The 18,102-nt window shown below is 36.5% G+C and overlaps 1 protein-coding gene across 3 annotated transcripts in view; it reads left to right on the forward strand.

Moving 5' to 3' along the window:
* ARMC8 (armadillo repeat containing 8) overlaps positions 1 to 18,102 on the forward strand; it is a 108,658-nt gene that overhangs the window by 27,523 nt on the left and 63,033 nt on the right. For 2 of the 3 annotated variants that reach the window (XM_086674365.1, XM_086674366.1), the window contains exons 2-6: positions 909 to 985; positions 12,034 to 12,105; positions 13,501 to 13,643; positions 13,748 to 13,845; positions 17,759 to 17,851. In XM_086674365.1, coding sequence (XP_086530491.1) covers positions 909 to 985; positions 12,034 to 12,105; positions 13,501 to 13,643; positions 13,748 to 13,845; positions 17,759 to 17,851 — 483 coding nt within the window. The remainder of the gene's footprint in view (positions 1 to 908; positions 986 to 12,033; positions 12,106 to 13,500; positions 13,644 to 13,747; positions 13,846 to 17,758; positions 17,852 to 18,102) is intronic. The other variant, XM_086674367.1, reaches the window with a different exon arrangement.

The following is an 18,102-nucleotide window of genomic DNA, read 5'->3' on the forward strand; positions in this document are numbered from 1 at the left end:
AAGGGACAAAAATCCTTTTTCTCTAGTTCTTAAACGTATGTTCTTTTTTTAAAAAAAAAATGGGGTGCCTGGTTGGCTCAGTCAGTAGAACATGCTGCTCTTCATCTTGGGGTTGTGAGTTTGAACCCCTTGTTGGGTGTAGAGATTACTTAAAGAAAATCTTAAAAAGTTAAGTAATGAAAATTAAATATAAAAAATATTGCCCCCCCCAAAGTATTACAGAAAATAATATAATAGAGGAAATTCCACAGTACAAATAAAAAGAGGTAAGTGTCTCTGCTTGCTCTTTATGTTTAACTCCCCCCTTTCTACATAGCCTCAGCCATCTCAGACTAGATAACTCTGTTGGACTTGATAAATCCCTCACAGAAAGTGTGACAACTCGTTTACCTTTGTTTTTGTTTTTGTTTTTACATATGTCTGCTTCCTATCATCGTAGCTTCTCTGCATCAGACTGGATGTCTTCCTCTTGCCTGTGAACTACCCTTGGACTGTTTATCAAGTGCTTCCCCTTTTTTCCTTGCTGAGAGCCAGATTTTCTCTCCCTTTAGTGGGTACTGAACAGAAGCAATACTCCTATCTGTTGTTCATATGAAGGTGACATCCAACAGTTGATTAAGAAACTTACCTTGCTTCTTAATACTTATGCTCAGTTCTGTTGGCAAAGCTGGCAGGGATCGCCACAAAGATCTCACTAATTACGGTTTTAGTGAGAACTAGGTATCTTCTCTCTTCCCCATCTTATTTATCTTGGCACAAGCTTTTCTGAGAATGATTAATATAGTAAGTATTTTTATAGAAATTCTAATGCATCTGCCTTAAATTAAATAGCTGTTTGATGTGGGTGATGCTGTGAATTTGTGATTTGCATGGCTTCAGATGTCATAATTTTTCCCCCCACTTTCTAGGAAGTAACAGCTAGCAGTCGCCACTATGTTGACAGGCTATTTGACCCTGATCCCCAGAAAGTTCTACAAGGTGTCATGTAAGTAGTATGTATTTAAGAGTCTATCAAAAAGTCTTGTTTGTTTTTGTGTTTGAATTTGCCAAATATTATAATTCTGAAAATGCAGGATTAGAACTTTTTTCTTCCATTTTGGAAAGATCCCTTGGTATTCATAACTTTAATATTGTACTGTAAAGAGTTGTCTGATAGTTGTTAACTGACATGGTTAACTTTTTTATGGAATACCTGTTTTACCATTTTAAAACATGTTTGTTTTTTTTTTTTTTTTTTGGAGAATGCTTTTGTGACTTTAATATACAGCAAAAGCAAGGGAATAAAATTGATGATCTTTTATAATTGGAAAGGGCTGGGAGAATGTCAGTAGGGTTTTTTGTTTTGTTTTTGGTTAACTCATTGATTGTAAGTCTTGACTCTCCTACTGATGTTTTAAATCTCAGAATTTAGAAAGCAGTCATTAGAAAAGTTAAATAAATTCTTGATAAAATGCCCTTCTTTTCTCCAAAATTCCCTAGTGTTTAATGAGAGAAAACATTTTTAAGCAACATACCCAAGGTTTTAATACTTAAATAAAAAGTTAAGTCAGACAAGTGTGATAAGATTGCAAGTGATTGAAAGATGAATTTTCTATCCCAAGAGCAGATAATTATGCTCTTAACACATGACTTCTAAAGAAGAAAGTCTAGCCTAAGACTCCTTTTAGGGTTGGCAGATATGGAGCGCCCACAGGCCTGAACTGTGGCCAGGGGAAGGAGAAAAGAAAAACAGGTCAGGACATTTGGGATAGTACACATGAATCACTTTATTCTCCTCTTACCCTGTTAGTGTTATCAGCCAAGTAGTACTTTCAGTTTAACTTTTGCTCAGTCATGGAAAGACTAGGATGCTTTGTTTATAAAAAATCTCTACAGATTGTAATTCTCCCCCTACCTCATCCCACCCTGACCCCAACAAAAAGGGCGTTGTATAAAGCATATCTTGGGGTGTGGATTTGTAAAGTGGGGGCAAGATAAAAGTGAGTAAGGCTGCTTGACTGTTCAAAATGAGCTGGAAAAGGTGAGAAGCTGGATGTAGACCCACCTGGCATACTTGACACTTTATCTTCACGTTTTCTCAGTTTACAGAAACAGGAGATTATAGTTCTTGTTTTCTCATTATGTTGACTTTGCTTTTGTCCCCTTAACTAGGAGACTTTGTAATGATTTAATCAGCCCCTTTGTAAACTAATTTGATTATTGCCAGGAAAAATGGTATTAAATCCATTTGTTAAATAAATCAGTTTGGGTTGTACCTACACACAGATTAGTTGTGGGGATAGGTTTGATTAATACTCCTCTTTAGGCAGATAGTTTCTGTATATTAGTAATCCTAGATATTATTTAGGGTTGTTCAGTAAGTAATTTAGCTGAAAATATCAGACCAATTAAGTATTCTGTGAATGATAGAAGATGACGTTATTATCATTTTTATTATGATTGCTACAGTGGTTATTTAGGAGAAAAGCTAATCTTGTCAATCAAGATTTCTGTGTGACTTTTATCTTGACTTGTATCTGATAATGAGTAGCTAATTTAGGTGTTACTTGTTACTTTGAGAAATTTCTCATTTATCAAAGAACACTATAGCTTCTTGAAAGTTGATAAATAAGGTATCAAATACTGTGGGAAGAGCATATTATAATGAACCACCTAAGGTGAAGCTTGATGGCCATAGTGCCTCTTAAAGTTATCAAGTCTTGAAGACTAAGCTGTTAGCTGAAATAGATGAGAAAGGTTTTTGTGGAGGGATCGTGGAGTGCAAAGAGTATGGTCTTTGGAGTTGGACAACAGGAGGTTGAATTCTTGACATTTCCTAGTGGAGGTCTTTCCTAGCTGTGTGCTTGGGCAAGTTACATAATTTCCTTGAGCCTCAACTTCATCATCTGTAAAGGGAGTGTAATATGCCTGTTTTGCCAAGTTGTAAGAATTAAGTCAGAGGTAAAAAATCCAGTGCCTGGTATGTTGTAGATACCCACAAATTGGCACTTAAGTGCTTAGTCATTATTGACTCTAATATAAAACAACTTCAAAAATAGGATGATTCTTTTCAAAGAAGAGAAAGAAAAATAAAAATACAAACATAAAAACAATTCAGACTAACAGAAGAGGGAGAGGGGCTAGGACAAGAGAATGCAAGTGGTAACATTCCAGTATACGTGATTGCTTCTTAACAATAGTAAAATCTGTTTAAAATTTGAAAGGCATAGATTACCCCAAATCTTTTCATTTTATGTCAGAATAGAGCTGGCCTTACACAGATATGAGTAGGGTGATTTGATAACCTGTCCTTGTCTCCAGAGAGAAAATTTATGCTTTCTGACTCAGTTCTGTCCTAAACTTTGTCACTGTCTGAAAATTAATTGTACTTAAGAGAATAAAATGTGAACTATTTTTAACATTTTATTAAGTAATCTTAATACCAGAATAGTACAATATTGATAGAAGAAAAGGGGAGCCAAAATGATGTTTAGGAAGAGAGAGGACCGATTTTTTCCTTTTTAGACACATTACACAGCCATAATTGAGTCATACAGAGACCATTACTAGACCAAAATAGATGGGTAGCAGAGAGGTAGCCACAGAGTGTAAATAATCAAAGGTAGCCTAATTTTAGGGAAGGAGAAGATAGAAGCTGAAGTAATCAGATTTGCGTCCAAAATAACCAGTTGGAAAGACATTCAAAAATTGACAACTAGCTTTAGTGATAGGACAACCAGAGTTTTATTTTTCCAGCTTTAAATTTGATTTTTCTTAAGAACTATGAAGATATAAAACATACGAGCTGGAAAAAGAAAATTGAAGAAATTAAAGGCCAATGAGGACTTTTCATCATGGTGTATAACTAATCGACTCAGCTGTGTTAGAGCCATAGTCCTACCATACATATAGGGATCTTCTTTGCAGAAAACCCATGTCATAAAGGACCATTTTACATAGTTAGTGAATATGTCCTTTCTGAAAAATAGTATTAAGCAACAGAAGTGCTTAGTTTTAATTGTTGAAAAGTGAAGAGTTCTCTAGAAATAACTGTTTTGTTAGTAGTACAATATTTAGCATAATTTTAAATGATCCTATTGTATTAAAGGTTTGAATACAGAAGCAAACCTTAAAAGAGCAAAGTTTGAAATGCCTAACTGAATAGAAGATCATTAGGTAGGAGTAAGATATGAGTAGAGAAAGCAGGGAGGTCAGTTATATATATCATAAATAGTAGCCTCTGCAACTACAACAGAGTAGCTACATCAAATAAACTATACTGGGTTGCAAGTTCTGAGTTTCGTCTAGTGTGGAGATCTGTTTATGACTTTAAAAAACAGTTAAAGGATATTTTAGTGTATTAGGTCAACCTAATACACTTCAACTGTATTGAAGTTGAAGAAGAATAACTGTTCAACTCTTTATGTAGGTTGTCAAAGCTGCTTAACACTGTGGTCTTTTTAAAAAAAAAAAAATACTTCATAAATAAGACCACCTCATCTGGTTTTTATAGTAAGTAGTGAATCTCCAGGAAAAGATCAGCAGATATCCCTACTTGGCCCTGTGTTGACAGGCAAAAAATGATATAAGCAAATTTCGCTGGCTTTAGTTTCCAAGTTGAATAGAATGGGGAAACTAGACTGGATGTCTTGTTAAACTCAGTTGAGGGTACTGTGGAATTGTTGGGAGGTTTTCACCAAGTATTCACTTCTAAAAATTATTTTCTGAGGCATTTTATTTATTATCATTATTATTTTTTAAATGTTTTTATTTATTTTTGAGACAGAGACAGAGCATGAGCAGGGGAGGGGCAGAGAGAGAGGGAGACACAGAATCAGAAGCAGGCTTCAGGCTCTGAGCTGTCAGCACAGAGTCCGATGCGGGGCTCGAACTCACGGACTGTGAGATCATGACCTGAGCTGAAGTTGGGCACTTAACCGACTGAGCCACTCAGGTGCCCCCCCCCTTTTTAATTATTTTTTAATGTTTATTTATTTTAAGAGAGAGAACATGAGCAGGGGGGAGGGCAGAGAGGCGGGGGAGAGAGAATCTCAAGCAGACTTTGTGCTGTCACCACAGAGCCCAAACAGGTTCAGTCCCACAAACTGTGAGATCATGATCTGAGCTGAAATCAAGAGTTGGATGCTCAACCAACTGAGCCATCCAGGAGCCCCTATTTTACAACATTTTAATGTGCTGATGATATAAGTTTATTTTAGTAATGATTACTTGATTTTCTGGTTCCAGGAAATTATGTACCTTTGGTTTAGTAGAATATAGATATGTCCCATTTTCCTTGCATAAAGCTTTCATAAAATCAAGGCTTTGGATTTTGAGAAGTTTTTAATTAAAATATAAGTTTTAGGATAATTCAAAAGAAATAGTTCTGTTAGTTACTTTTAAAAGTGTTATAGACAAATAAAAATGACCATATACCAAATGAAATGGAACGACTGTAAGTCTTACTTGTTTAAACCTATGTATTTTGAGACCATTCAGTCTATTTAAAAGGTTGGCAAGTTTTTCCAGAAATTATTAAATCAGATGATACAGTTTTATGCACAGATAGGTAAGCTGTTTATATATGTGTTGTTAATTTTGAATATGAAGAATAGCTGTATATTTGTATACATATGTGTATATATATCTTGTTATATTTGTAGAACATTTAACTTACTGCTGCCATATTATAATGTTCTAACACTTTTGATGTTCTTTGGAATGATTACATGTGTTAAAAAGATTCATTATTATGCTCTAAAATCTGGCATTTATTTTAATGCAGTTATTACATTGCACTCTTCATTTTTAGAGAATGTAGGGTGATTTGTAACTACACACTGATAAAACAAAGAGTTAAATATGTTAACTTTAATTTCTGAGCTAGTGAATTAGATCTGTATCTAATGCCATGTACATTCCAAAAAATCTACACAACAGGATAATTTGTTTATTAAAAAAAAAAAAACCTAAAGTACTGTCCATTTTCAATTCTGTTCAATTTGTATGTATAGCAGGTACACAATAAATGCCTCAGTTGACTTAAAATGGGAAGTTCACTGTAAATTTCTCAAGTGCCTCCTGAATCAAACCCTTATGTTAAAAATAATTTCAATTTGGATATTATCTAATGTCCCGTTATCTAATTCTTCTACAATTGGCAGTTCACATGTGGCACTGGTAACTTTAATTAGAATATGAGCATATCTCACTCCCTAACCATCCTTGATAATGGAAAGCTTATTATACTTGGGTGTTTGCATGTTATATTCTCCAAAAAGTACATCATAATTATAATTACAGGGACAGGGGAGTGAGTATGTTTATAATTTTGCAAATCCAAATAATTTTGTAAGTTGTTCACCATGTCACTTTAGTCTAGCTACCCACAAATGTGATTTTGTCTTTATGACCAGGAAGTTTTCAGAAGGAGGTCAAAGTTTATATCAGTTTGTAGTTTTCAATATCCAGTGTATTTTTTTGGCTACTTCATACCAGTTAGACCAAGAATTGAGTGTACAATATTCCAAACAGGAGCTTCTTCAGGTAAGTGAAAAGTAATACTGGTTCAAAATGAAAATGATATACTTGATCCTTAGCTTGTGGTTTCAGCCTTCAATGATTTCAAAGATAATTTTCTGTTTTTAGGTATTAGGTTTTCATTTAAAATTTATGCTGTTTTGGCTGTTACACTGTTTTGACCGATTGACTAAAACTTTCCCCAGCAGGTCTAGATCCCAGTTCTTTTAAAAATTTTTTCTTATTGTTTAACTGCAAAGTGCAGTGTTTACTTTCTCTCTTGGTTTTGATCACTATCCTAATATTCTAATTTAGACAAGTTCTGGTAGGCACTGTACATGTTGGTTTAATATTTAAACCTTTTTCTATTCCACACTGAAAATTAATGTCTTTCAGACTAAAGAAAGGAAGTAGAAAGGTTAACCTCCACGTAAAAGTAGATGCTTCTTGAGTCCATTTATTAGCGGGCAAATAAAAGATTCTAGGTAGATTTTAGCTAAGAACATACCCTAACAGATGCATTTTTGTAACATCTTAATATTGGCTTCTTCTCCCATCTTCAAAGAGTGGGATACTCCCAAGGCTTACCTTTTAGCTTTCTACCTGGATATTTTTTATCTCACCTCAAAGATAATTCATTGTGTCCAAAATCAAGATAGATCTTTGTCTTGTTAAGGGACTTATGTTCCAAGCTTCCTACTGTTCTCTGCATTCAGACTTGAAGTAGTCACTCAAGATATATATCCGATTTCCTGTACCCATCAAATCATCTTATTAACTGCTTCTTCAGAATGTGCTCTGTATTAATGATTCTCGTCGCTGCCATCTTAGTCTCACATAACCTGATATCTGGAAGGATTGCGTAATTCCTTCAGCAAACGTTTACTGAGTGCCTACCATGTGCTAGGCATTGTGATAGGGTGAGAGTGTGTACAAATAAATAATAAAGTCATTGCTCTGGAAGATCCAGAAGTCTAGTGAAGGAGTCAGATAGCTAAATAGACAGTCCACTATAGTTTGGTTAGTGAATGCTGTGGTAATCATAAGTACAGGGTAGTAGTTATGGGACCACAGAGGAAGGGCATCAGCCGTTTAGTTCCCTTTCTTGACTCTAGTATTATCTGCATTCCCATCCAATCCACATTCAGCTTACCTTCATTAGTCACTGCTTCCTTGATACGCTTTTTCTGATGGAAACTTGATTGCTCCTTAATCTATCCCTCTTTAGTTTGTCTCTTCTCCCTGTCACTTTTCTTTATGTTCTGCTTAGTATTCCCACTTTAAAGGGACACTTCTTCTTTTTAATCTAGGCTCCTGGTCCTGCCCTAGAAATATGATGTGTTCATTTCCAATATGGTCTTCTATGAATGGCTTTTCCATTTGCCCTTCCCATTCACTATCTAAATCCTGGCCGTTTTCTGAAGTTCATTTAGTTCCTGCCATTGCCTAAAAACCTGGTAAGCTTGTCTGATCATCTATTTATCTCAGGCCTATAAACACTTGATTTATAATATAGCACTGCTTTACATTGTTAGTGTTATTTTTATCTCCCCAAGAAGATTGTAAACTCTTCAAACATCCCATTATGTGATGCTTTCGTATTCTTCATAGAGCCTAACACAGTGCTGAGCTCAAAATTTAATTGTTGAATTTCAGTAGTATATAAGTAGGGCATTTTTTCCTTTGAGTATTAAAAGTTGGTAGATAATGAGAGCCGCCTGGGTGGCTCAGTTAAGCGTCCGACTCTTGATTTCAGCTCAGGTCATGATCTCACAGTTCATGAGTTCGAGCCCCCTCTGTGCTATCAGCACAGAGCTTGCTTGGGATTCTCTATCTCCCTCTCTCTGTGTTCCTCCACTGCTTGGGCATGCACACAGTCTCTCTTTCTCTCTCAAAAATAAACATTTTTTAAAAAGTTGGTATATATGAGATATATTCCTTTGATCTACTGGGAAAAGGATATCTTTAAAATGAGAAATGCTTTTATCTTGTATAAAATGTAAAATTGAAACACGGGAGGAAAAAGGAAATACATTAGCTGACTTCTTTTTGATCAGTTTGTTCTGATTGCCTGATATGCTGGAGGTAATGGAAAAAACACTTGACATAAAAGACATGGATTGAGACTGGCTCTATCATTTAATGTGGAGCTCTGAGAAAAGCCACAAACCTGATTCTTAGCTTCCTCATCAGTAAAATGAGGTTAATATTACTCAAGATTGTGATGAAGATTAAATAAAATAATAGATATGCCTTTGTAAACTGCCTTTGTAAACTTCAAGGCAGTATATAAGTTTTGCATAATTTTTTTGTGCCCCCGTCTTGGATGATAGTTGTGAGTTTACATTTTACAGAAATCTGGATTTCTCTATGGTGCATTTTGTGATCCATTGATAGTAACCTCTCTGATATTTTCAGGTCATACTGGCTTTCTTGCCTCCCAAGAGGAAATAGACCTCTATCCTAACAAAATAATGAATGTGCTATGATAGAGGGTAGCTAGCAGGGACACCTAACCCAGAAGTGGGAGTTGTCAGGGCAAGCTTCCTGGAAGAAGTGACATGAATATCTATGATCAGACCTGAAAGATGAGTAAAGTTAGCCACAGGAAGGTGTGAGGGAGGGGATAAGGAGAAGAGAGAGAAAATAGCTACACTCTGGCTGGCTCTGAGATTTAATCTTATACCATATTTAGATCTGCTACAGATAAGTATATATGCTAATGATTATTTCTTTTGGTTGTAACTGTTTCATAGAAATGATCTTCTAGTATCCCTTTATAGTTAACACCTGATGAGAATTTATTTGCTGGGTGTTAAGGTCTCTTCATTATGTACCATAGATATATTTTACTTACGAAAGCCACAGCAAGAATTATTTTCTTTAGACCTTGGTCCATTTTAATAATTGTATTCTTTTCAGTCTGCATTTACTCTGTAACTACCAGCTACCTCCTTCATGTCTTTTTTGTGAACTATTAAGAGAACTGGAAAATTGGTTTTGGAGGGGGTTTTGTTTGCTTTTGTCTATAAAAACATTTACTTTTGTGAGGTTTCAGTTACTTGGAACACATTTATAAGGTAATGTAAGTACACCTCATTTCTGCTTAGTTTAGGAAGAGTGGAGAGAAATCTGGGGAAATGTTCCTATTGGGAATTCCAGAATAGAGAATGGTACCTGGCAAAAAATAGGCTCTCAATAGATATCTGCTGGACAAATGGATGTGCTACATTAGTATAGACAGAACACATTAAGAGAAGGCAAGAAGACGAAAGTAAATGGTAAACTGCTAAGTTAGGGTCTATAAGTTGATGATTGAGATAAATCTCCATAAGGAGGTAGAAGCCTATGCTTTGTTCTGTGAGGCTTTGCTATCCCATGATTTTATAATTGTCTATCAGAACTTGGTTAAAACCCTAGTAAGCTTCATTCAGCTTAGTCCCCATAAATGAAAAAATACTCTTACTTTTCCCCTGTGAACCATGTAGAAGATCTGAATGATGGTTTATAGAGAGAAACAGATAAGGCCCTGAAAAAAAATAGACCTACCTTCAGGCACTGAGCTACTGGGAGGAAGACTAGGCCAACAGTGGTTGGCTCCAAACTTGGGAAAATGCCATTCAAAAACTTGTGGCAAGAATCCGCTTTTAGCACATCACTGCATCATAGCAGTATTTTTCTACCTTAATTGAAGAAGGTAATTAAGGAGAAAAGGCATTATAATTATTATCAGGGTTTTTAATGCCGATGATTTTGGTTGGTATTGGAAACACATGCTGACTATAACATTTGTTGATTTTTTAAAGTAGCTTTTTCTCCCTGTTTTCCACTGTTTTTCTACAAAATCATGGTTTACCAATTATAGAATTTTTTAGGATTCTAAGTTTCAAAGTTGACAAAACATTTCTGTATATGTTAGAGCTCTGTTGCCTAGAAAGAGTCAAAAGAGACACTGTGTGGCAATGTAGAGGAACTTATTGGGGATATGAAAGAAATTGGTGAGCTAAGAACTTTGAGGCTCTATACTGATGGTCTTAACACTGTCAGACGTGATCCCCCCCATAAATATTTGTTAATGACGCCTGTGCTACCCTGAAATTAAATTAGTAAGAATAAAACTCCTCACATATATAACTCTAAAAATAATATAATGCCTTCCCTGCTTATAGTATAAGTGAAAAAAATTTTAAGATAATTTATAATGTTTCCATATGTAAACATTTAGTCATGAATACATTAGAAAACTTCAGCAGTGTGAGTGCAAGAGCTGAAAATGTGGACTGATGTATGGTATTGATAACTCTAGTACTGTGAGTGGACACTGTGCTGGTGGTCTGATTTCCCAAAATGAAATAACTTATAATAAAAAGTATAATCTTCTTTTTACTTACAGGACAAATGCAATACTGAAAAATTCCATTTTCTTTAAAAGTATACAAAAAACACTTTCTGTCTAATTGTAAAACTATGGCCAGAAATTTCCAGACACCCTCATTAACTTCCAAAATGCCCCTATCGGGCTTTAATCCTTTCTTCCCCACTTTGAGAACCACTGCTGTGTAGAATCACTTAGCATTCTAGTGTTTTATATTAAGATAGCACTACTGACTGATGAGGGTATTTTTTATTAATCATCTTATTAGTAGTACTCTGTTTACTTGGAGCTATTTATTTTTTCTCAACCTGTCATTTGGGACCAGTGTTTGTGAACCAATTGGTCATTCATAGAGATACTGTTCTTGTGGAATAGAGTTTTACTCCTGAGGAAGTAAAGATCTGAGTGTAGCTACAATAAAAAATATGGGTGAATATGTGGGAAATGAAAGTTTTTTTTTCTTATTTTTTAATCTCTTTGAAAGGTAATAGGCTGCTTAACTAAAAAAATAGTAACAATATATTGTTATTTCTAACCAATTAAAAAAATACGTATGACAGTAATAGCACAAAGAATGGATGGAAAAATGGAAGTATATGCCTGCAAGGCTCTTAGAACACAAACGAAATAAGATAATATTCCTTGAAGACTGACTGGGATAAGTTAAAACATACATACCGTAAATTGTAAGAGAACCACTAAAAAGCAACAAAACAAAACTCAAAGAAGCACAGCTAATAAGACAATAAAAGGAGATAAAATGGAACCATAAGAAACAATCAGCCCAAAGAAGTCAGAAAAATAGGAAAGAAAGGAACAAAATCATGATCCCTGAAGCAACGTTAGATATAATGTGTGGGCCTTTTCTGAAGAACTCAACATTCTTTGTATTGGAAGTCTTTTATGAGTGCTCAGGGTATCTCCCACTTCCCCCACTCCCCTACTCTCCTGTATTACAGCCCTCAGGTTCACTCAGTACCTATCTCTGTTCTTTCCTTTGGTACTCCAGGTGAAAAAGGATCGGGGTTTCACTTTGTCACTGATATTTATACTTGTCAATCCAAGATGTTGCATAGTAAAGATAAAGTGCAAAGAATTGATCATTGATGTTTCTGTGAGGTCTCAACATCCCTTGCCCTTTTCTCTTCCCCTGAATTTAGAGACATGAAAAATGCTGTAATTGGAAACAACAAGCAGAAAGCCAATCTCATTGTTTTAGGAGCTGTTCCAAGGTATGTTTGCTGTCAGCCCCTTTCTGCTATTCATACTAAGCTTCTGATGTGTTTCTCATTCTCCTCTGTAAGACCCATCTTTTTTCTATGTTGTCTATCTTGTTTTAAAAGCCTCTTAATTTTTAAAATAAATGCTTTGAAATATATGAAGCATATCTTTAGGAATTTTTAAATACCAGAGAATGGAATATGAAGCAAATATATTAATACTTTTTGGAGATTCAGGAAGATCATTGACCCTATAATAAAGATGTGTTGGGTAGATAGACAATATATACCAGCCTGATTCTTTATCTCCTCAGAGCTTTGGCAGTTTTATATGATTGGATAATAATTTCTTAGGATTCTCAAAACCTTTTTAAAATAAATTGACAAAAATTCCTGCTTGATTTTTAATCCTGCTTTTTTTTTAATTTCTAATTTTTAGAATTTGCTCTTTTTTAACTTAGAAAGTTTGATCTTTTTTCTGATGAACTAAATAAGCTTCTTTTTGGCAGACAGTGATAACTGTATAACTTTCTCTTTGCCTTTGGTACTCAGAACTAAGTTTTATGTACAGTTGCTATAAGTTTTTTATTCAGAATTTTTAATACTTTGTTTTTTTCTTTTCTTCATATCTGTCTTTTGATGCAGGATTGATGGCTTTATTGTTTTTATCATAACTGACCTCAAATATATACTGTGGTAACCATAAAACTCTCAGCAGCCTTTCTTAGGGGATTAGTGTTCAGTGTATGTAAATATACTTTAAGGAATGTGTGTGTTTTACTGTAGAACATAAAAGGAGATGGTCGTAAGTGGTGGATGATTAGAGTTTAGGGAATATTTGCTTGACAGGCAAGGCTGGGGTAGAAATGAGAGGATCTCCTGGTTCCCCAAATGGGAGAACTGGGGAAAGAAGAGTTTTCCTTGCTTGAAGAGTTGCACAAGGAGTCTGATTATTTCTTGTAGGCTAAACCTCTGTGATCTCTGAACTATACCTCTGGATAGTCCAGGTCCCTTTCTAGTCTGAATTTAACATCTGACAGCACTTGGCTTTGACTGTCCAGAGTCTTCGTATCCTGGAGTGGAAGATAACATGGACTGTGGTGCTGCTCTGTCTACTTGTGGACAAATTTCAGAATAATAGTCCTGATAAATTCTAAGATTGTATGTAATAGTTCTTTGGCTCAAGATGAATAAACTCTCTTCTTGATTTTTTACCCAAATATTCCTTTATTAAGTTAGTAATTGATATAAACAAATGACCATTTCCTAGCCTTCTATAAGCTCACCAACCATACTTTTAGTATGTGGGATGTATTGGTAGCATTTTTCTGTTACATTACTTTTAGCTAATTTACTTGTGTTTAATTTTTTTTAGTCTCCTCTGTTTATCAAATTCCTTATTTTTAGATTATTGTACTTGCTTCAGCAAGAAACCTCAAGCACAGAGCTGAAAACTGAATGTGCCGTGGTATTGGGGAGTCTTGCTATGGGTACTGAAAACAACGTCAAGTCTCTTCTAGATTGCCATATTATCCCTGCCTTACTGCAAGGTATGTAAGGAAGTCATTTTTGTACAAGTAAAAATTAGAGTCAATTTGCAGTGTTTAAAATACGGATTGAAAGGAGGAGTCTCACATCTCTTTTCTATTGACAGGACTACTGTCTCCAGACCTGAAGTTCATTGAAGCTTGCCTCCGGTGCCTGCGCACCATCTTCACCAGTCCCGTCACTCCAGAGGAGCTACTGTATACAGTGAGTTGTAGAAGTGTTTGAATCATCAGTTAGCTTTCACTAACAACCTACTTCTGCTTTACTCGGCATCTCAAAAGTCATCATAACTATGTTATAGGAAAATCTCAAGTATGTCAGTGTTTGCTAATAGGCAGATATCAGATGTTCTAGATCTTTTAAAGAAGTGGAAGATAGTATCAGACCTTAAGGAATTTATAAGCTGTTTAAAAAACCCATTTTGATCTCTTAATACCAAATTAAAGACAACATATTTAATGTACTTACTCTAGGTTAAATCCAGCAGAGTCAGCTTTACAGAGAATTTGACCTGGATCTTGAATAATGGATAAGATTTAGAGAAGTGGAGAGGAAAGAGGCCATTCTAGGAAAGATCTGTTTAAGAATATGCAGGGCGGTGGGCAGAGTAGCCTAATGTGGGAAAGTCATCAGTGTTAGTTTCAACTGGAGAGGTGACCCAGAACCAGCCTATAGGAGGCTTGTTTGCCAGGCTAGAATCAGAACATGTGTGAGATAATCTGGAGATCTTTAGAGTCATTCAATAGATTTCAAAAACCTCAGGGATTATTGGGGGGCGTTTATTTATCGATTACATGAGACTTCTTAATGAACATTATCCAGGCCAATATTTTTCAGACTCTCTGACCTATAGTCCATGATAAGAAATGCATTTTCCATTGCCACACTGTGTGTGTGTGTGTGTGTGTGTGTGTGTGTGTGTGAGAGAGAGAGAGAGAGAGAGAGAGAGTGTGTGAGAGAGAGAGAGAGAGAGAGACAGGGAGAGGGAGAGAAAGGGGATGCAGGATGGCGGGGGGGGGGGAGGAGGTGAAGACAGAAAGAATATTCCTGTGACAGTCTTCACAAAACAATTCTATAAATGTGATGCCCTCTGGTTTCTATTCTAACCTTTCTTGTTCTTAAAAATATACTGGTTGTGTTTCTCTGAGCCAACACAAAGAATCAGTGTCAGATAGGACACATTCCTGTTCTTATCTAGAATCACATTTTACGAATATTTCAAAAATACAAGCAATCGAGGCATAGGCATAGCAAGCAGGGGGAGGATGGAATGTCATGAGTCTCTATAGTCCATCCTCCCCACATTGGACACATGCTCCTTTGGCCCATAATGATGCATAAGGTCTGTAAGTGAGGTTCGTGGGTCACTTCACACAGCAGGGAAGCTCTAAATTATGCAACATCTCAATTTTACACATCAGGAATTTGTGCAGTATTCTTCAGGGAGCTATTCTTCATAAATCGATACTGTTCAGTACAACAGTTCTTAGACTCAAGCATAGACCATGATTACCTGGCGGGTTTATTAAGCACAGATTGCTGGAACCTACTGCCCGACTTTCTGATTCAGTGAGTCTGGGATAGGGCCTGAGAATTTGCTTTTCTAACAAGTTTCCAGGTAGCTCAGAGGCTGCTGGTCCATGGACCACTCTTTGAGAACTAATGATTTATGCTTTAAGCTGTCCTAAATTGGGGACATCCTCCACAAAGCTTTATACAGAGAAGAGCTCTCCTCCTAGTAAATGTCAGTTTCCCTGAAGGTCCTATTTTGATGTTTACAAAGAGATTAAACCAATCACTTGTCTTCTTTACCCTATAAGTTTCTCTACATTCCCGGTAACAGTGAGGAATTGATCCCGGCCAGCAGTTTTAACTCCTTCCTCCTCATTTTCCAAAATAATTTTATGACCCACTAATGGATCATGGTACATAATTTGAACATGGTACATAATAAGAACAATTAGGCTCAGGGACATTAAGTGGCTTTCACAGTGAGAATGTCTAAATTATGAAACATCTCAGTTTTATGCCTCAGAGACAATGTGAGTCTGTGAAAAGTGTTGCATAGGATAATGACAGTGTTTTAGTGTAATTTATTGGTGTCTGTGATTTGGATTGTATAGAGCTAGCAGGCATAGCAACTCAGGCAGTAGACTGAAAAATAAGGCAGTCCACTTAGAAGAGGACAGGATGTCTAGTTTGAAATCCTTTTTGTCAGATGGGTGCCTTTGGGCAAATTATGCAACTGTTCTTTGCTTTGTTTAATCAACTATAAATTGCAGATCTGTGAGACAATTGGCAGAAAGGAGGCAGGTGTAACAGGAAAACTGCGGGATGAGCGAACAATGGAGGAAAGAAAGGAGGTGGAAGTAGTTTCAGGAGCTTAAGAGAAGCTTTTGTATCATCCTTTCAATTGCCTGTTTTCTTAGCTGCTACTTGTTTCCCTGTCTTCTATCAATGTAACCATTGCCCCCACCCCCACCCCCATAAAAACAGACATGTGCTTGACATTCTCATCTTCTCTCTTCCTTTTCTTTCTGTGATTTTCTTTGAAGTTTTCTAAATTTTTCATTTTGTTTTTAAACTGCTTATGATAATATAGAGGATTATACTAACAAGCCAAGGGAAAGATTCTACTTATAGGAAATCAGCAGCCTTCTATTTTCCTACTTAGCTGTTATATATCTTGGGCATTCTTTTTCTTTCTAAGGGAAACCCCAAATCTTGTTCATCCCAACATGCCAACATACTCTTTAAAAAAAAAGGTTTTTTGGGGCGCCTGGGTGGCGCAGTCGGTTAAGCGTCCAACTTCAGCCAGGTCACGATCTCGTGGTCCGTGAGTTTGAGCCCCGCGTCAGGCTCTGGGCTGGTGGCTCGGAGCCTGGAGCCTGTTTCTGATTCTGTGTCTCCCTCTCTCTCTGCCCCTCCCCTGTTCATGCTCTGCCTCTCTCTGTCCCAAAAATAAATAAAAAACGTTGAAAAAAAAAAAGGTTTTTTTTAATGTTTTTACTCATTTTTGAGAGAGTGCTAGTGGGGGAGGGACAGAGAGAGAGGGAAACACAGAATCTGAAGTAGGCTTCAGGCTCTGAGCTGTCAGCACAGAGCCCGATGAGGGGCTAAAACCCGTGAACCATGAGATCATGACCTGAGCCAAAGTTGGGCACTTAACCTACTGAGCCACCCAGGTGTCCCCCAGCATGGTACTCTTAAGTTGCCTTCTTTGCCCTCTGTTGTCTTTTATCAAAGTGTGGTCTATGGACCAGCAGCATCAGCTGCATCTGAGAGCTTAGATGCTACTTCAAACCTACAGAATCAGAATCTGCACATACTGAATATCCCCTGGGATTTTGCATGCACATTCATGTTTGGGATATATAGCTCCAGGACTCATGACAACATTGACTAGGAGGCTTGAGCTAAGTCTCTTTTTCCATCTGTGGTTCAGTCCAAATACCTTTCAACTTTTAATTGCCTTTGCACCCTAAGAAAAAAGAGATTCTTGGAGAGCCCTGCAGCAGTTTGGGCAGATTCTCCTCTCTTCCACTGCTCCATCATGTATCTTGCTAAGTGTCAGCAGTAGGCAGAGAACATGCTCTAAGTGAGAAGTTGATATTTTATAAATTGTCTTGTGAATATTGAAATTAGCTAACTACAGTCATCATAATTCTTACTAGTTACTGATTCTTGCTAGTTACTGATACTGCAACATCTCAGAGATCAAAACTGTCGCTTGTTATTTTTATATATTTCCCCCTTATAGGCTATTTATTATTGTATATCTTATTCACATTTTGGTTTCAGAACACATTTCTGTCAAGTCTTTTGAAATGATTTTGTTTTATTGTGGGGATGTAGGCTGTTCATTGGAGAGAAATTGAGAATTTCCCATTCTTGTATTTTGTTGTTGAGGATGAATATTGAAGCCCCTCTCCTTGTCCTTTACCTGAACAGTTTTGGGGACTGTGTTGTTTTTGTTTTGCTGTGTTCCTTAAAGAGACTTGATTGACTGATTAAGCTGAGAAGCTTGCATGTGTACCTGCTCATGGAAATAATTGGCTAGGTGTATTCACAATGCCTAAGTTGCTTGTTACCGTGTTCTCTTTTCCTTTGACTGCAGGATGCCACGGTGATCCCACATCTCATGGCGCTGCTCAGCAGGTCCCGCTACACCCAGGAGTACATCTGTCAGATCTTCTCACACTGCTGTAAAGTAAGAACCAGAATAAATGTTCTCTGTAGTGTAAAATCTTAAATGGTCTCAGAAGACGTGCCATCCTTGTGTATCCTCCCAGAGATAACATACATATAGAAGCAGACCTATGTATATATCTCTTCTTTCCCTTTTGGGACACAGATGGTAGCATTGCATACATACTGTTCTGCACCTTGCATTTTTCATAACTTAAAACTTACCCCATGTCAGTACATAAGGAGCTCCCTCATTTTTTTCTCCAACGGTAG

The sequence above is a fragment of the Puma concolor genome, chromosome C2 (genome assembly GCF_028749965.1).
Source record: "Puma concolor isolate L17-30 chromosome C2, mPumCon1.1.hap2, whole genome shotgun sequence".
NCBI lineage: Eukaryota > Metazoa > Chordata > Mammalia > Carnivora > Felidae > Puma > Puma concolor.